Source organism: Micropterus salmoides, unplaced genomic scaffold (assembly GCF_014851395.1).
Source record: "Micropterus salmoides isolate LMB-PRFRI ecotype aquatic unplaced genomic scaffold, ASM1485139v1 Ms_hic_scaffold_10, whole genome shotgun sequence".
NCBI lineage: Eukaryota > Metazoa > Chordata > Actinopteri > Centrarchiformes > Centrarchidae > Micropterus > Micropterus salmoides.
This window is the reverse complement of record NW_024040041.1, coordinates 7,419,864-7,439,336: the sequence shown is the minus strand read 5'-3', so window position 1 is coordinate 7,439,336 and position 19,473 is coordinate 7,419,864. Positions and strand designations below refer to the sequence as shown.

At 39.7% G+C, this 19,473-nt stretch overlaps 3 protein-coding genes across 6 annotated transcripts; 2 read left to right on the top strand and 1 right to left on the bottom strand.

The window, feature by feature from the left end:
* Positions 1–327: 327 nt before the first annotated feature.
* cnn1b (calponin 1, basic, smooth muscle, b) lies at positions 328–10,922 on the top strand. Its single transcript, XM_038693405.1, has 7 exons — positions 328–587; positions 5,428–5,549; positions 5,692–5,758; positions 6,529–6,666; positions 7,114–7,230; positions 7,603–7,749; positions 8,608–10,922. The coding sequence occupies exons 1-7, from the start codon at positions 525–527 to the stop codon at positions 8,851–8,853; spliced, it is 900 nt and encodes a 299-aa protein (XP_038549333.1). The 5' UTR covers positions 328–524; the 3' UTR covers positions 8,854–10,922.
* Positions 10,921–13,122, bottom strand: elof1 (ELF1 homolog, elongation factor 1). 4 transcript variants are annotated; one of them, XM_038693426.1, is made up of 4 exons: positions 12,995–13,122; positions 12,277–12,414; positions 12,118–12,188; positions 10,921–11,641 (listed from the first exon to the last, which is right to left on the bottom strand). In XM_038693426.1, the coding sequence occupies exons 2-4, from the start codon at positions 12,390–12,392 to the stop codon at positions 11,577–11,579; spliced, it is 252 nt and encodes an 83-aa protein (XP_038549354.1). In that variant the 5' UTR covers positions 12,393–12,414; positions 12,995–13,122; the 3' UTR covers positions 10,921–11,576. The 4 variants fall into 4 exon arrangements, with proteins under 4 accessions (XP_038549354.1, XP_038549372.1, XP_038549345.1 ...); XM_038693444.1 differs by having other exon boundaries at positions 12,277–12,411; positions 12,995–13,082; XM_038693417.1 differs by lacking the exon at positions 12,995–13,122 and adding an exon at positions 12,615–12,938.
* A 3,821-nt stretch (positions 13,123–16,943) lies between these two features.
* On the top strand, positions 16,944–19,414 carry tmem205 (transmembrane protein 205). The gene is made up of 4 exons (XM_038693395.1): positions 16,944–17,082; positions 18,131–18,239; positions 18,318–18,481; positions 18,594–19,414. Exons 2-4 carry the CDS (start codon positions 18,140–18,142, stop codon positions 18,894–18,896), a joined length of 567 nt encoding a protein of 188 aa, XP_038549323.1. The 5' UTR covers positions 16,944–17,082; positions 18,131–18,139; the 3' UTR covers positions 18,897–19,414.
* The last annotated feature ends 59 nt before the right edge of the window (positions 19,415–19,473 follow it).

Here is a 19,473-nt window from a genome sequence, read left to right as displayed (position 1 = left end):
TCAAATTTAAAATATAAAAATAAATGACTCCTCCCAGAATATGATGCTTGTGAAATCAAAATGGGGATGATGTCTCTTATTGATCAGGAAATCCTTTTTTAAGGGCGTGACTGAAATTCAGCTGAACATGACAATGACATAACTTCAGCAAAGTGCGACACCAGTGAAAAGCATCCCTGACCGGCCTGAAGGTGGAAAAAGTGACACGGGTAATACCCGAGCGGTGACATCACTCCCCCTAAGATGAGGAGGCTGCGTCCGGATTGGACGTCGGGGCCGGCCAATCAGAGAGCACACACATGGGAAGAGTTTAAAAAAGAATCAGTGTCGGAAAGTTGTCCAAAAGCCATAACAGCGGGTCCGAGCACGACTGCGACGACGAAAACAAAACAAAGGAGCGAGATACCCACGGATTTGTTCGGGACTTTTCTGTGTGTTCGCCCTGCCTCGGACAGAGAGCTGTAACCTGCTCCTCCATTTTTGAAGCCCTCCTCAGCTCCACTGTAAATAGACAAAACAACAGAATGTCACATGCACATTTCAGGGGCGGCCCAGTCTTCGGACTTTCTGCAGAGGTCAAGAGTAAGGTAGGGTTACTTTACATATACATGTATCTATAAATTATAATGACGTTTATTTACAAGATATAGGCATGTTGTAGCCTGAGCATTGATACCTCAAGTGAGGTCAATGATGGGGAATACTGTAAAAACTTCCAGTGTGCCCATTTATTTCCTAAATTATAACTAGCACAACGATGGGGTTCCTTTAAACACAGTCTTGCACAGTGGGGGGTTATAGTCAGATGGTTGATGATATTTTGAGGTCCTTATATGGAGAAAGTATGGGATATTGCTGGATAAAGCCTTGGTGTAGGCTAGTTGAAGTCAGCCATGTCTACATGAATAACGTATTGGCCCATTAAACAGATTAGAAAGGACACAAAGATCTTGCTGCCTGGCTTGAATCAGATATTTTGAGTTCCCCGTTAAAAGCAAAATAATTAAAAAGAGGCTGTCATGTGATGCAGCATCTCATTCCAGTGTGATTCCAGGGTTGTGTGCTTGGGAAACAGCTGTGGCGACACACTCCTGCCTTTTGATAATAGATCACACAGTGAGGGAAGTATTTGCTTTGGAGGTGGAAGTAGGTCATAGTGGCCAAATAATTTCTGTGATTATTAAGGGTCAGGGCATTTAGTCTGACAGAGTGCAGCACAAGGAGGGAGGAAGCTTGAGTTGTATGCACATACTCTTTAATTCTTCTGTTCGTGGTTCTTTGGAAGAAACCGAACTGGTTGAAACAGGAAGAAATCCAACATGTTCGTGAGGATGAGTTCTCTGGTAGTGACAGTCAAGATGCATGGGCTATGAAGGTATTTCTAAATTTAAGTAATGATTAAAGCTTGTACAGGGCTTGCATTCAAAATGTTATTTGTTAGTAGAAAATAAATAAGTATTATTAGCCATGTGCATCGGATCATTGGTGTTTGGGGTTTATTGCATTAATAAGCAAGCAGCATTTTGTTGTTGCCAGGAGTTGAGTTTTGACTACTTTACATACTGTTGGTAGTTTAATCTGTAAAAAAATATAAAAATGCATCAGATTTCTGATGATATGCTTATGTAAAGTATGAATCTGTAAAGTGATGCAGTCACGTAGAGCGCAATATTCCTCTCTGATAGTAGTGTACATTGGGATGAGTCAGAGCTGCTGACAGTCTGTACAGGATGAGAAAGGTCAGCCTGTGACTGTTCCAGCACCCAGATCATCACGATCATTGTCTCGGATGGATGTGGCCTCTTCCCTGAATAGTGGCATCTCTCATCAGGGCGATAATCTCACACGAAGGTGCCCTGCACTCCCTTGAAACCCGCATTCCTTTCATTACTGCAATTCAGCAGTCAGCAGGGTCTTAGACAGAATTGGAGGTTTGGGGCACTAATCTGGCTGTTGTTTTGCTGCCATCTCTGTATCATTTCCAAGTCGATTATGCACACAAGGGCAAGTGGAGACGCGTAGTTCTGTTTTCTGTAGGGTAAAAACAACGGCAGCCCGGGAAATGTAATTTTTATTTGAGTCGTAGGGCTTCATGGGACATTCAGGGATGGTACGTTCCAGCAGAATGACATCAGAGAGCAGCAGAGATGCAGCAGAAAGACGCACAGGTGCATCAGCATGATCTAATGGCCTTTTAAGGAGTGACCGGGGCTTGGAACTTGAGAAAGTGTCCTTACTCTAAACAGTTTACATCCGAGTCATGAATGACAAAACACTGTCCTAACACGACACAGGTGGACAGGAGACAGATGGCGCAGACAAAGTCATGCCTGCAGCTCACACCGTGGATCCACTACATGAGGACACCTAGCAAAGAAATGATGTCAGTGGAACTATTTCTTTGTGGATGTAGGGATCTCCATGTGTCAGTTACAAACAACTAGATGTATTTACACTCATGGTCTGTTCTCTGTTGTTGGACCCCACAGGATAATATGTAGCGCTGCAAACAGCCTGAGAGATTCTACATAGGTTGTGGACCAGTACTTAATTTAACTATACCATTTGAAAAATGTTTTACTTGGGTTTTGCTACCAAAACTATTTTCAATACCTCACCTAAAGAAATATAGATTAGGACAGGATAATCTTTCCCTTTTTTTCATTTAACAAAGTACACATCTTATAAAAAGATTTAAAAAAAATGAATGTAAAATATAAATGTGATCTACACACAAGCAGCTGTACAATAACTTTGCCTATGGTTAATTTTAGTATTAACCATAGGCAAGATATTAATTTGAATAAACAACTGATTTAAAGAATGAGTAAACATGATAAAGAATTTGATCAGACATTTAGACAAGCACAGGTACAATTTTCAGGTACTAAATTTCAGAGTGAAATAGTGTACTTTGTACCCCACTACATCTAGCCTATTTGACAAATTTTATATATTAAACGATAAGCTTAATTTTACAAAAATAAGCAGTGTCTATTTGGGGTCACAGATGTCTATGAGTTGTGGGCACTAAACTACTTAACATAAACTGTTTATAAAGGAGGCTAGGTAAAACCTTAAGTAGCTCCTCCTTGACCAGCTACAGCAGTAAAATGCTGCATATGCAATGATGCATCTGTATAATATTTCGATATTTAATAAAATATCACTCACAGGCGCTGTTTTTCTGCAGAACATTTATGTTAACTTAAGTAGGTTTTCAAATTGTTGAACTGGTACTTTTGCGTGAAGCTAGTCTATGGAACTCATAAAAGAAAATAAAAACAACACAATCTTCCTTGAACAAATAAAAAGGTAAATTCATATGAAATAAAATGCACCGTAGCTCAGTTCAATACACTTACGAGTTTTCCCACTACAGCCTTACTTGGTCTGGTATGATTGGTTGCTCCTGGTGGCTAATGTTAGCTAATGTTAGCTCATTTTGGATAGGTATTGCTGCTAGTAAAGTGACATGAGTCACTTTACTAGTGCTTACTATGTTTTAGCATTTACCAATTTTTCCATAATTGTCACTTGTTCCACAGAGGCCATTTTTTTAGCAAAAGTTACATAGTCTCACTTTAAGTAAAGGATCTAAATACTTTTCCCACATCTGGCTACTTGACAGTTTTTTAATATTTGGTGCTGAGGACAAGTTTGAGGTTTGATACCCAGCATTACCAACACTATGGTGTTTTTTAGTAACACATAGGCCTTTCTGATATATTTGTGCGCTGTGCTGTTTTTCCTTTTATGTGAATCACGTTTTTGATTCAGAAATGGCTCGTAAAACGAGCACTTCTGACTGCATTCCTGACTGCATTCCTGAGCTATACAATGAGAAGAACAACACGACTAAATCAAACTGTGAGCTAAACTACCGCAGCTGGAAGCAGGACCTGGCGATCTTGGCCTGTCTTTATCAGACGTGTTTTTGTCCGAATAGTCAGCTCACTGTAAAAGGGCAGATTCTGGAAAACCCAGGGGGAGAGAGGGAAAAAGAGTAAGAGAGGAATATGAGCTCGGCCAATCGCAGGGAGAGAGCAAGACTGTCAGAGGGAAAGGGAGGAGTGTTTGGGAACACTGTTTCTCCCAAGTTTGGTGTGATGGACTGGAAGCTACGCTATCCCTGCTGCTTTGAAATACTTGTTTGTGTTGGCTGCTGAACCCAGACTGTGAAGACTTATCTGCAGAACATTCAGGAAAAGGGGATGAGGCTGTGTGTGTGTGTGTTTGTGTTTGGGGGGGAGCAGCCTTAAACCCCATGCCAGAATTCAAGGTATTAGGGGCAACATGTTTGTGCCAATAAAGAAATACATGAAGAGAAGAGAGAGAGGCCAGTGTGTTTCTCCATGCAGGAATGTCCACAGGCCTTTTTCATTTTTCTTTACTTCTTTTTAAACCCCTCATCTCAAAATATGTTTTTATTATACAGTAAAACTTTCAAAGACAGTACAGTTATGAGAAAATAAAGCAGAAGCTATTTTAGTGACTGAAAGCCTGGAATGAAAGAAACATGGTAATAAACTGAAGTAGAGATAAAAAAAATAAACTGTGTGTGCATGTACCTTTTTAAGACTGGAGTATTGTGTATATAGTTATATTATATTTCCCAATCATTATGGAAATGATCATGCCATTTTTATGGTAGTGTTTTTGACAAATCATTCGCTGGCCAGCCATCAGGAGCGATTTGGGGTTCTTGTCTTGCCCAAGGACACCTTGTGTTCAGGAGGAGGTGGGAATCAAACTGCCAACCCTGTGGTCAGTGGATGACCCGCTCTGCCTCCTGAGTCACAGCTGCCCAATATATAGGGAAAGTAAACTGTATTCTATTGCTATACTGCTGCTGTAACCTGGAGAGTACCGCAGGTCAGCTGAACATGCAAAAATGTGGAAAAACAAATATGGAGAGGAGTAAAATGTCCAATAATTACGGAATAATAAATAGGCCTAGATATTTTTTTTTCAGAGCAATTCCTATTTTCCCCCTATAATTAATGCCAAACGACATTGTTCTTGCCAAGACATTTTTTGGAAATTATGTGGAAATGCTCAATTGTAATCATTTTGAATGGAATTTTTATTCCACTGGGAAATATTTAACAGTTTGGTGCATATAAGCTACATTAACATAAACTTTTTGCTCTTCCACAAGTGTTACTGTCGGAGATAAAAAGCCGTACTACAACATTACAAGGGGCAAGTTGTGCATCATTTTTTAATTAATCTGTTTTTCATTTCTTAGTCTTGGGTTTCACTTGACTGCCCAATCCCTTTTTTATATGCTTCTAATGGAATTCACTACAAGGACTGGAGGACTGCCCCTGGAGAGTAGGCTTGGCTATGAAGAGTTTGATGGGCTGAAATTAGCAGTAACAAAACTGAACATCAATGTTATGTCTGACCTCTTGCCCCCCCCAGCTGGCAGGGAAGTACGACCCCCAGAAGGAAGACGAGCTGAGGCTGTGGATTCAGGATGTGACCGGCAAAAGGATCGGGGACAACTTCATGGAGAGTCTGAAGGATGGAGTCCTGTTGTGCGAGTAAGTGGAAAGACACTGAGAAGGGTTCTTGTGGCATAGAAACATCAGAATTTTAATCATACTCATTTCTGTAAAGTCACTGGTGATCATTCACTCCCCCTAAAAGAGGACGTTTTTGAATTTTGTATCTCTCTCTTTTTAGACTCATTAATGTTCTCCAGCCAGGTTCTGTGAGGAAGATCAACACCTCCAGTCAAAACTGGCACCAGGTAATGCACCACCTCTAAGGAAAGAATATTAGCCTTACTTGTCCTGCAGTTAAGTCAAAGTTAGGGTCGTTTTGGTTAGTCTACTGTATTGGCATTGGCAACACAGAGCTCATTTACATTCCATAAATCCAGACCAGTCCAAACATTCTCACTGTGATACGCTTGTAAACAAAAGCACACAGCTAAGATAAGCTAACCGGCTAGTGGTAGCTTCGTCAGGGGTTTTTAAAGTCTGACACCGTGGGCCTCCAAACAGACAGAGCTTGGATAAAGGCGCCCCCTCACGTGCCCTTAGGTTACTTGCAAGTTTCGTTCAATTCCTGGATACCTACGGGATCATACTTTATTATGTTATCTGATCCTATAGACACTCAGTTGAGCCAAGCTATCCCAATTTTGCATTTTGACATACCTTCACCCCGGAAACTGTTTGGACACCGAATTGCCCCTGGTGGCTGTTTCGCCAGTGTATGAATGTGTGTGAATGGTGAATGCAGATGTAGTGTAAAAGACTAGAAAGGCGCTATACAAGTACGGAGCATTTACATTTACCCTCCTACTTTGAAAACCTCTGCATATTTAGCATACAGATATGAGCATGGTAATAATCTTCTCATCTAACTGCAAACGCATTTTCCCAAATGTTTAACAATTCCATTAACAGAAACAGCTGCATTCAAGTTAAAACACAAGGAAATGACTCAGGCCATGCATAGAACATGCCAAATAAATGCTCCATCCTTTTTCCATCCGTCTGCTTTTTTCCTCAGCTGGAAAACATAGGGAATTTTGTACGAGCGATCACAGAGTATGGCCTGAGGCCAGATGACATCTTTGAGGCCAACGATCTGTTTGAGAATGTCAACCACACTCAGGTCCAGTGCACACTCATCGCTCTGGCTGGAATGGTGAGGACAGCAACACACACACACAGTTACTCCAGTGACATCTGTTGTTGGAAAGGCTGATATTATTGCTTTTCTTTTACTTTTACATTGAGAGAGTCACCAAAAACATTACTTTTATCTTACAGAAACCATGAGCACTGCTGATATTGTACATATAGTGGGAATTGTTGGGTTTCTGTAAACAATATCACAGAGCACGGTCTAGACCTGCTTTTTTATGAAAAGCGCTATGAAATAACTGTTGTGATTTAGCGCTATATATTTAAGTAAAATTGAATTTAATTATTTACACAGCATCTACCAGCCTACCTATGTGAGTGCTTTGTGTTGCATGGACTAGGACTACAATATGGCAACAGCAGTTGCATAATAAAAACAATATGGGTTTTAAAGAAACACTATTACCCCCATTTTCCCTTCTGTCTCTGCCACTTTTCTCAATCTCAGGCCAAGTCCAAAGGTTTCCACTCCAAGTACGACTTGGGAGTGAAGTACGCTGAGAAACAGCAGCGCCGCTTCGCTCCAGAGAAGCTCAGGGAGGGACGTAACATCATAGGCCTGCAGGTCAGAGCAGCAGAAATGCTGAACCTCTAATGTACTACTTTATGACCATGCTTGTGTGTTTGGGATTGTAGATACATGTGTTCTGGGATGTTCTGCTGGCCAAGACACTTCCCAGTGGGTTGTCATTTTGCCCCCTGCTGGACTCCTGCTGAAATAATCTTCACAGAAACCTCTTTACTGAGTCTTCTCTCACCTGCCCTGCTTTTAGATTATTGGTGTAGAATAGAATGATAACAGATAAGCGTCAATTTGACCATCATAGGTGCGCTCTTAAATTTTTTGCAGCTATACAGATGCTGCCCAAAGTGACAACTTTGTCCCCCAAACATTTTCATGTATTTAACTCACTCCATTTTGCTCGTTTGTGTGTAGATGGGCACTAACAAGCTTGCTAGCCAAAAGGGCATGACCTCTTACGGCACACGACGCCATCTGTATGATTCCAAGATGGCCATGGACAACCCACTGGACCAGTCTACTATCAGCCTACAGATGGGCACCAACAAGGGAGCCAGCCAGGTGAGGAGAGACTTGACACCAAAATTATGTTTTTGTTCATCCATTTTACACTATGTTCCAGATAAAACTTCAGATTTAAAGACACAACACACATTTTCTAAAGATAAACTGAGTTCAAGGGTAAGGCGTGAACAGAATGTGTTGCAATCGAGAGTGCATGAAAAGTAAAAATTGCAGGCAAGCCGAGATCTCTTCTAAACCACTGGTTGAAAAAGTTCGCTTAACAATTGACATAGCTAAAATTAATAAATAAATTGTTGTAATAGTTAGTTAAAGGCAATACATGGACATCATTTGACAGGGCTTTAGGGTTACATCAGTCAAAAAACACTGGAAACCACTGCTCCAGTGAGTATTTCCAGGAGCAGGACAGTTTATGTGGAACTGAAAAATAAACTACAGTGCCCGTGTCGATTATAATAAAACCCACTGTAAGGATGTGGAAGTTTTTTTGACAACAGCAGAATTCTGCAGCACAGAGGAATAAGGCATATCAATCTGTAGATACACAGATGGTACTTCTTAACAGTTCATTGTAGGTTCTTATCTTTTTGTGGGATTTGTGGAAAAACAAAATCACTAGTCTTATTTTTTGACTTGTCAAATAATCTTCTGTTAAAGAGGCTTTAAAAATACACTATCTCACAAAAGTGAGTACACCCCTCACATTTTTGTAAATATTTGATTATATCTTTTCATGTGACAACACTAAAGAAATGACACTTTGCTACAATGTAAAGTAGTGAGTGTACAGCTTGTATAACAGTGTAAATTTGCTGTCCCCTCAAAATAACGCATCATATATATTGTTAGTTGTAGTTGCTTCTATAAAAGCCCATGTTGCTTTCTGTCCCCCAGGCTGGCATGACAGCCCCAGGAACTAGGAGGCACATCTTTGACAAGAAGCTGGAGCTGGAGAACTGTGATACCACCACCATCTCTCTGCAGATGGGCACCAACAAAGTGGCCTCCCAACAGGGTATGACCACCTACGGCCTGCCCCGCCAGGTCTACGACAATAAGTACTGCACCAACCCCACCGAGGCCTACTATAACAATGGGAGTGAGGTGGAGTTTGACGGCTACAACCAGTACTCTGACTAACGAAACCACAATCACCCCCTTCCTCCTCTTTGCTTAATCCAGACAACCAACCACAGCTGTCTTTGTGACGAGCAAACTTTCCAGACTGTTATTTAACACTGATTGACGTCATATTTCTACGACATACTTTTACTCTTAGGAATTTTTTGTTTGTCTTTCCATGAGTCAAAGAAAAAAATAATGTTTACTCTGACCTTATGTCAATAAGCGGCCAACTTCTGCATCTCATCGCTCTGATGAATTTTATTATGGCTAAAAATACCCAAACAACACTCAGAAGTTGAGATTTAATGACTTTTGCTATTTATAGATTGTTTTTTATGGCTTTTTTTACTGTTTCTACCCCTGTCCTCACCTCCCTACCCTTCCAATCCAGTTTGAACACTGACGAAGCAGAATTTAACAGTTCCTTGAAAGGAAACAAGTGACCGTGTTGGTGCTATTTAACTTTGACCCAGTTGGAACAGGGGCCATGTCCACATTGGAGCACCGCAAGTCAGTGGGCTCCAGGATTCCACTCCTCGGGATGACACAGAAGTTCCAGGTCCACAGACTGACCGGGGCAGAATATGCAGGAGGACTTGTAGCTTTGTGCGGACATTGCTTTGTTTTGTGAGCACCTGGCTGACAGATAGTCTTGTGAACAAGACAGCCAAATTACCCATCACGCCATTTTATGGGACTAATTTACATGGCTTGTGTGCAGCACGACTCTTTTGGTTTTTGACGAAGTATTTAGAAAACGTAGAGGGGTCTACCAGACAATGATTTTATAAAGTAGAAGAGCAAATGTAGGTAGTTGTGATATTTAGTGTGAAGTTGGGGTACACTTAATCACCAGTAGTTTTTATCCTGTTTTTTTTTTCTTTCCTTTCGGAAACATTTTGCCGTATGCCTCATTCAACTTTGGCTTTAGTGCTGTTACTCCATTTGCACTTTACCTGGCTCCACATTGTGTGAAGTAAACAGTGGTGGAATGCAACTAAGTACATTTACTCATACTGGACCCTAAATACACATTTGAGGTACTTTCCTTGAGTATTTCCATTTGATGCCACTTAATACTTCTACAGCAGTTCAGATGGTAATATCGTACATTTTACGTCACTTGTTATAGTTACTTAACAAAATTTCACATAAAAGCAAATTAGTAAATACATTGTAAGTATAGGTAATGATAACATCCACAGAAGGTATTTCTACTTTTCATACTTCTATAAATTAAATTTGCTAATAAACTAACATTTTGAATGCAAGACTTTTACTTGTATAGAGACTTTGTTTTAATGCTTTTGCTCAAGTACAGTACCGGAGAACTTCATCCACCACAGTCAGTAAATGGCAATATCAAAGGTGGAGTGGTGCTTGCTGATAATTGCTCAGTGAATCATGCCAAATAGAGATGAGCTTCTCATTTAGAAATTTCTGCATGTTCTACTGTTAACCCACTGAACGTCCTGAATGTAATTTAACGCTCATTAGCAGTCATGGGACTTCACACATTAGAAGGCAGAAATGTTCATTTACAAAGTTATATACAGAGGAGCCTCAGGCACGTGCGGTCTGATGTAACACATTAGAACCTCTGCATTGCTTTGTAAAATATTCAGACTTACTGGCTTTGAATCAGCTGTTAAAGAAGCTTCACGTTTGTATTCATGTGCTGGGCTCCAATAGATTGGAGCTCTTAAACGGTTCATTGTCCTTCAGGATCAAAGGCGTCATAGCTATGAGCTAGGACATGTAGCAGTGAGCCATCTAGTGGGAAGAAAAGCACATGTACCGTGTTTTTTAACCCATCAAACGTCTAAACATTCTTTTTTTATTCAATCAAATGGTAGGAATGTAGTGTGTTGGGGTTTTTTTTAACAGTGCATTAATTTTCATTTCTTCCCTGTGATGTCCAGAATGTTAACAATGTTGAGTAAATGTATAGTAACATTTCACCTTTAATGTGTTGGCTTTGTTTCGACATTGTTCAAACTTTACATCTTTGCTAACTTCTTGTTTTCTCTTTATATGCATTTCACTAAACATGACATTTGTGCAATAAAAACACTTGAAAAATATGGTGCCGATTTAATTCTCATAACTGTCTTTACCTGAAAATACACAGAAGTAGTGTAATAGAAATTACAGTATTGTGATTTTTAAAAAATGAAAATAATAAAATCTAGCAGTACAAATATACTGGTCCAAAAAACAAGATTTGAAAAGATTTGGCAGTTTAACAAAATTGTCAACTAACAAAACGTTTCAGTGCAATAGAGACAGGTTGAAAACTAAAAAATTACTTCCACAAAAGTATGTCATCTACTAAATACAACCTAAAGAGAATTATCATATGTTCTTAAACCATAAATCACAAAGACTACAGATAATTATATGACAACGTTGTCCCAAAAACGAGAAAACATGATCTAATCTAAAACAAAAAAACAGTACTTATAAGATAATCACTCAAATAAGAAAACTTATACAATGAGAAACATGATGTGGACAAAACAAAATGGCCATCTGGCCCAGCCAGAGGAACGTGTCATGCTCAGCATGCCACACTGTAGCAAAATTAAACTAAGCGCATCATGTAAAGCATGATGCTTCTATTATTTGAGGTTTTGCTACATTGTGCTAGCTGAACAGGACACAATTAAGCGGACAAATCAAAGGGGGGAATGTAAGTGAGTGAGGTCAGAGTGTGGGCGAGTCACAGGAAAACATGACTATTGATTAGCTGCTTCACAGGCATCGATCCAATCACTGTAAACATCCACTGGCTCGGACAGATCTGTTGTGAAAAGGTTAAGGGACATTTCAAATGACAGACAGACACATAACCTGCACCGAGGCTAAACAACCCTCTTAATTTCTTATTTTAATTGTTGAAAGTGTTTAGGAATGTTTTATCTACATGTGCATCCAGAGCTGCATCAAAGCACACGTATTTAAAAAAACAAAACAATCATGGAATGTATATGCATGATTGTTTTTTTATTCAGCTCAGTGCAATAGTTCAGAACAAAATAGGAGAAATAATTAAAATGATCCATCTTGCAATATAAAGAATGTATTCAAAAAATGTGTGGATTCAAACCAAAAACTAATCACTGACCTTCTACATCCTTTCATTTCACAAGACTTGATCAGATATACTGTAACCTAAAATACAAGCAAACAGGAACAAAAACAAACCTCGTTGGCAGGTGCAAGTAATAACAACTGGGCAATCACGATGTTGTAATCTTTTGCTGCTTAAAAGGATACAAGTTATAGGAGTCTGGAACTCCTCCAAGCAAACACTGCATGATATAATTCCTGTGTTGCGGGTTCGTTCCCTGGAAAACAGTTAGTATTTTAGTCACGTTGGTCATGATGCATTTCTCTCTTTTTCTAAAGCATGTGGAGTTACACTGAGGTACTTACATTTTGACATCGCAGGATTTCTCATGGTTACAGAATGGGCAGGTGAACTGAACATCCAGGTTACCCGTCATTTTTTTCTTGGGAGGTGGCTTTCTCTTTGACTTTCTGCGCCCCATTTGTAATGTTGTATATCTGCTGCTGAATTAACGTGAATTTAAAAAAAATATTTTCCCACGTATTCACTGTGGTAGTCACTTTTGATTGATTTGCATTTACTTTACCTACTAAACGACAGAACTGGTTTAAGCCTACAAAATTAAAGCCTTATGTGAACTAAGTAAACTCTAGGTAGAAGACAAGAACTCACACATTATAGTTCATCATTAATCACTGCTCACCTGGCTCACAGGCAGATACAGAGCAAAACTGACATGCTTCTGTGATGATAACCTCACGAGGATAGTACTTCACGTTTCCTCCAATGATACAGCAAAATCTGAATCATGCAGCTAAACTGTCAGCTCAACTACCCCCAAACAGGTTAGGGGAAAAAAAACAAAACTCTTGCACTGAAGCCCCAAAAAGCTACCGCTACACGCTAGCAAGCTAACAGCTGTCAATCAGCTGCTAGTCTGTGGGTAAAGACTGTAGGAGAGAGAATTTGCTTTTAATAAACGACTTTCAAAGTGAAGGGAAAAAACGGAGGTGCGTGTTTCATCTGTTCATTCATTCCATTATTTAGCACTTGTGTAATAGTGTTGAATGTAGTCTGGCTTACCAAAAGGATGCCTGTCTTCCTGCAGTAGAGGATGCTGTGTCTTCAACTTGATCCGGATACAGCGTCTCTCTGGCGCCGCTTCTGATTGGTTAGTTGGCAATTTGACCGGTGTGTGATTGGCTCAAAGGCAGAGACTGACAGCCAAATGTATCCAATAGCGGATCTCGTCTTCTAAGTCAACTCCCTCCTCTGCTGTAGACATGAGCACACTTCATACAAAAAAAAATGCAAGACAATAAAAAGATTGATCCAAGAATTAAAACATGTAAAAAAAAAAAATTACTTCCTAGTTGCAGATGTAGTGTCGAGAGAATGTGCAAATTTCTGAAATGCAATTTACAAGATTCTCAAGAGGGATCACTAGGTGAAGCATAGATATTATTGGCACACCGGTAATGATCAACATCATTTTTGTGTCCAAAAAAGGAATTAGTAAACCAATGAACAATATAGAAATTGGCAAAATCCTTCACCTTCATCTCCAGGTAATGGGTTGAGATGCTGCTGAGAGGCAACTGTGATTCAGGCTCTGATATAGACTGATGAACAGGAACATCACACATTACTGATCCCCACATTTGATGTGATTCTGTTCTTTGACAACAGGGATGCAGCCAAGCCCAACCTTTTAGATAGTCATTTTCTGGCCCAGGTAGGATAACTCCAAGCAGGGTGCTGGATGAAGCACTTGCCAGCAGATCAATAGGCCTGAATTACCACGTCTGTTATATTGTGGCACTCTGCATTGGCAAGCAGGCTTCCAGCGAGCACTTTGCCTCAGAAAGTAGAATTAGGAAGAAAATAGAAGAAAATAAATCCACATTGGATATACTAGCGCCTTAACATTAACCCTGTATGAACCAAATAAAATAAAAAATTTGATTTTTTTTCCAGATAATGACGGGTTTTATGTTAGAAACGTTGTAATATTGCAACATTGGGCCTAGTTGGCAGCAGAATTTCAGCATTTGCACACACACTGAGCAACTAAGGGTATATTTGCAATGTAGATTGCTTACACAGCACTATAACAGTAAATATCATGAGTAATGATCACCCACTAGTCATATTTTTATGAATCATCATCAGTATTTATAAAAAAAAATATTTAAAACTGCATGACCAAAACAGAAGGAAAACTTAAGAACCAGTGTCCAGAGTTCACTTGCAATAGTAGTCCCCCAAAGCAGTTCCTTTCCTCTGAAAAGCAGAGACGGAGATTTCACTTTCTTCACCAGAGAACATTAGAATAACCTTTTGTTCCAGTTTCTGCAGCATCCTCCCTCTCCTTGTCTTCACTGGGAAATGTGCGGCCATGTCCCTGCGCACATCTGTTGGTGCTTCCCACGATCTCTTGGCTGGGACCTCATTTGGTGAATCCCCCCCTTACCTGAGGATGGTCTCTTCAGGCTGTGGCAGCCCACTGCCTGAAGATGGCTGCCCTCTCCTTGGTGTGTTGACAGCTGTGTTTGTCAGAATTAGACAAGAAAGGACTCATTTGCGATGTCAAACATACATTAAAAACGGAATAATCTGTGAAATATTAAATATAGTAAACAGCAGACAAGGTTTCTTACTAGGATGAGAGAGGATGCTAGTTGTGCCTGTCTCCTGTTCAGCATCAGCACCAGCATCACTGCTGACATCCAGACCAGAGAAATCAGTATTAGGACTGATGAAATCCTGTTTCAGCCAGCGATACCTGTCACGGGGCATCGTTGGTTAAGTTGGTTGGCTTGATGACCTCATCATCATCATCATCATCACCTGGACATTCTCTTTGTCCACCTCATTGACATTTTCAACCACCTCCTCATCACTCGAATCACTGGTGTCCGATTCCATCTTAACATCGCTCTCTTCATTTTGGACAGCAACAATGGCATCATGCGCACTGTAACAAGCACCTCACCCAGCGTTGTACAATTACAGCAAAGACATAACAAGCTGAAAATCTTAATTTGATGCATGCATTCCACAATAACTTAATATTTACATGAACCAGATATTCTAACAATCACAAAAAAGTATTTTACTCATGATTAAACAAGGAGATGTGCTTCCAGGAAAGTTTGCAAGTTGCATGAGTTCATGGCCTTATGGCCAGACCTATATATTTACTATCCAATTGCATTGCAAGGCTAAACAATAGGACTCACTGGCTATGTAAATGTGATCTTTGAAAACAAAACAAATTTTCACATGTGTTTTTGGGAGAGCTAAAATTGATGTTGTAATTTTACAACCACAGGTCTTCCAGCAAAATCTCCTGCTGTGCCACAGAGCCACAGAAATAAATGAAACCTCCCCAAGCAGAAATACTCCAGCTGTGGCAGTCAAAGAATCTACTGCTGAGAACTGATGAGGTGCAAGAGGAGTCTCAGTGCTTCACAAGGTGGTTTTATTTGATACTTTTTGTGGGATACATCTTTTGTAAACTGAGATATAATCACACAAACAGGGACCTTGTGGTCTTCATCCAATGAAGGCAATAGTATAACAAAATGGAGGCCTATAAAAATGATCTGAAATCTAAATTTATTTTAAATGATTTATTGTGGAATATAAAGTGAAACAAACAAACATTTGAAGAAGAAAGCATCAAGTTGCAACTGAAATGTGAACGTGGTGTTCTGAATTGACTGAATGACTTATGAGTTTATACCAGTGCATTAATAACAAACAAAAAAAGAACAATTAAGAGCAATTAACTTTAGAAGGCAATCAGGTAATAAAATAACACTTACAGGTCTAGACAAAATTAAATACCCACTCTCACTTGATTTAATGGAGCATAATTAGCATGGTGGCTTTAATTTCACACAATGTAGTATTATATAACTTAAGTGAGTGGTTGGACAATGCAGATACAGATGACAATATGTAATGAGAATTTTGATAAGTGGAAAATCCGATTTGAGGGCACTGTACTGGAGTATTTCTGATTAATCTCATACATTTTAATATTTTAGTACAGTGCAGTATTCTTATAGTAAACCATCAAAGGGAATTTTACTACTACGTCTATCTGACTTTTGTGGTCACCGGCTACTTTGCAGAGTAAGATACATTGAGCTGATAAAATGTTAGTGTTAGACTTTCAAATGGCTTTGTGGAGAGATCTGGACATACAACAGTAAGTGGCCTATTATATGTTATACATGACCTACACTATTTCTTTGCTATTTTTTTTCTTGCTTAAGTAATTAAACGCTTGATCTATTGTTTTTTTTGTTTTTTTACCACTTAACAATCTTATGAACTCGGGTACTTTCCCACAATATTTAAACTATTCAAATTCAAACTCTGTGCCTCTGTGGCCACAAGATGTAATTATTTGATAATGGTAAATGCTAAAAGAGTCGCACAACTGACTAAAAAAATATAAAGCTTGATAACATTAGCCATCACAAGCTAATCATACTAGAACAAGTATAGTTTATTGATTTGAACAAGACTGAGTTTCGTTTTATGAATTCAACTTTTAAAGAAGACACAAGCCTATTTTCATTATAGACTGACTGTCTAGTCCATGGCCTCCTTTAATGGAAGCTCATCCTAATATTTCAGCCATTTAAATTAAGTACATGCATTTATATGTAGACCTATGACCTATAAGGCTACATGGACAGATAGGTGGTATCTTATTATAAGACACATTTCCTACTGTAGTGCAAGAGATCCAGCTTCAGAAGTAGGGGGGTGTACTCTGTGAAATGAGAAAGTTACCAGCCAAAAGTACTGAATACTGTACCTAACAAAGACAGTAGGCCTACAAAAAAATAGAAACTCTCTTTCAAATGGCAAGCTGCTGTTCATCTGGAGAATACGCAGGCAGTGAAGCAGGGGATAACATGTTGGGCTATAAAGTAAAACACAAGGGCAGGACCATGAGAGGAGAGATAGAAATGGATGAAAAGATGAAATATTCACTTGCAAAGAATCCCATGGTCCGTCTCTCCCGGAGGGGCGGGGCTTGTTGCCATAATATTATGACAGAGGAAGTAGCTCGGCTGGATCTTGAATCACACCAACGTTAATAAGTTGAATTTGACATTCCTAATTACTCTCAGGAAAAGGACACCAAGGTAGGTGCAGGTTTGTGTAACGCGTAGTGAGTAATTGTACATGTGAAATGCAAAATGAAGCAAGAAACGCTGCAGACATACAGCTTGTGTAACTCTCCTGTTAGCTCCGAGGCTAAAGCTGGTTAGCTTGTCACTTCTCTAACTGGAACCAGTGAACCTGCTGTAGACACAGTACAGGATCACTCTGCTTCTCTGGCTTCTCTTTCACGCATTTACCTTTATCGCTCCGTGTAGATAAATTGTTCCCTTGGGGGGGGGGGGCTTATATACATTTTAATTGACAGTGAAATCCGAAACGTATTTTCTCTGCTCTGCACTCTTATCTCTCTCTGGGGGCTTATCAGTTTTGTTGCACGTTACACAGGACCTTTATCTCGGTGGCCTCAGTCCTGCTGTTCTGTTTGTGGTCCCGGAGACGGCATGCTACCTTTAACAGCTCCGAAAACATACTTAATATCGTTTTTATCACCTTAATAATGACTTTATTTTTACTTATAAACATGATTTTGAAACTGAAGACATGTTTTTAAAAAAGGAGTTTTAAAACATGGTTAAAGAAATTGTTTTTTGGTTCTCTATATATGCTCTATGATCTGGGATTGGTGCAAACAGGACACAACACCTCCCAAAACCCAAATAAATCCATTAGGATTTGTGTTTTTGGATTTTTGTGTGTTTATGTTCATAACAGGAACATCACCTCAGAGTAACGTGTAATTGTAATCTGTCAAATACTTAACGGCAAAGAAAATAAATTTTGCTTTTTTTCTTGCCAATATTAACATCTAAAAGACAAAATACAGTATATATTTTAATTGGTAATTCAGTGTCTATTGCAAACGTCGGCTTTATGAGAGCTGAGAGCCAGTATGAACATTTCCATATTTTGTCACATTCATCAGATGTGCATGCACAGTTTTTTTTTTGGGGGGGGGGGGATCAAGGTCAGAAGGAAAGATTGATTTAGTAATTATTTTCTCACAATGAGAAAGTAAAGCCAATTTCAACAAAACACAAGGATGTAGGCTATAATGTATGTATTTTGCAGACTGACACCATGGTAACAGAGGGGGAGCCCACAGACTTGATCAAAGTGCTACACCTTCTGGTGCTCTCTTTCTCCTGGGGCATGCAGGTCTGGGTCACCTTCATAGCAGGTATGAAGCTCACAAACAGAATAGTCATGGCTGCAACATACATTTTGTGTTCTGACCCCTTAATGTCTGTGCTGGTAGGTTTTGCATTGGTGTGGCAGGTAACTCGGCACACCTTTGGCCTGGTGCAGAGTAAACTCTTCCCCGTATACTTCTACTGTCTGCTGGGTAGCAACTTTGTCAGCCTGGCTGTGTATGCTGTGTACCACCCAAGAGAGCTGCTGGACTGGCATGAAAGTGTGCAGGTCAAACATCACACCTGAACATACAATTTTAAATGCTTATTTTAATCACAATATTTCCAAGTCAACCATCACCATGTTGTCTTCCTGTAAGGTATCTCTTCTTGTCTTTCAGATGGGTCTGTACTTTGTGGCGCTGATCATGGCAGGTCTGAACGCACAGTGGTTTGGCCCGGCGGTCACTGAGGCGATGTTCCAGATGAGGGAGGTGGAGAAGGAGCATGGCCTGGGGAACCAGATTGGCCTGGGCAGCCAGAAAGAGGCTTACGCTAAGCTCAAAGAGCAAGACCCCAAGTACAGAGTCTACAAGAGCACGTTTGGCCGCTACCACGGGTTGTCCAGCCTATGCAACCTGACAGGGTTCATCTGCACCACAACTAATTTGATCTACACAGCTCTGAATTTATCCAGCATTTAGAGAAGACTAGGTTTCAATTCATGAAAAGCATCTCACCGTCTATTTCTGCTGTCATCACAGCATTTCATATGATGAGGCGTGAGTCAACAAGGTTGGTGTATATACGGATTTCAGTTAAACATGGCCACAAATAAAAGTGACATCATGTAAATGTAATTACACAAAATGTTACCTGCCCTGTCCTTATGAGTCCAGTAAACTCACGATTGCTGTTCACTTTTAGCAGGCTAATTAATGCTGTCTCACAAAAGTATTTTTTGCTTTGTTTATTTGTTTTTAATGTTTCATTATATTGTTTATGATCTTAACCCCTGTTAAGTTCTAAATATCTTTTATTTTCTTTACCAAACCTCACGTGCTGTGTGGGCAATATACTTGCATCCCCAACAGAGGGCGATGTTTGGACGCAGGTGTATTCAGGGAAAGTTTGTAGATCCATTGCTGAATGAGCAAAGCATACTGCATTTCATTTGTAAAATGTTGTGTTTCCAGTTATTAAAATTGATATGTTTGCTGAATTTGTCAACAATGTCTAATTAACATTGTGATTGGGAGATTGAAAGGCCTGTGCCTGGAT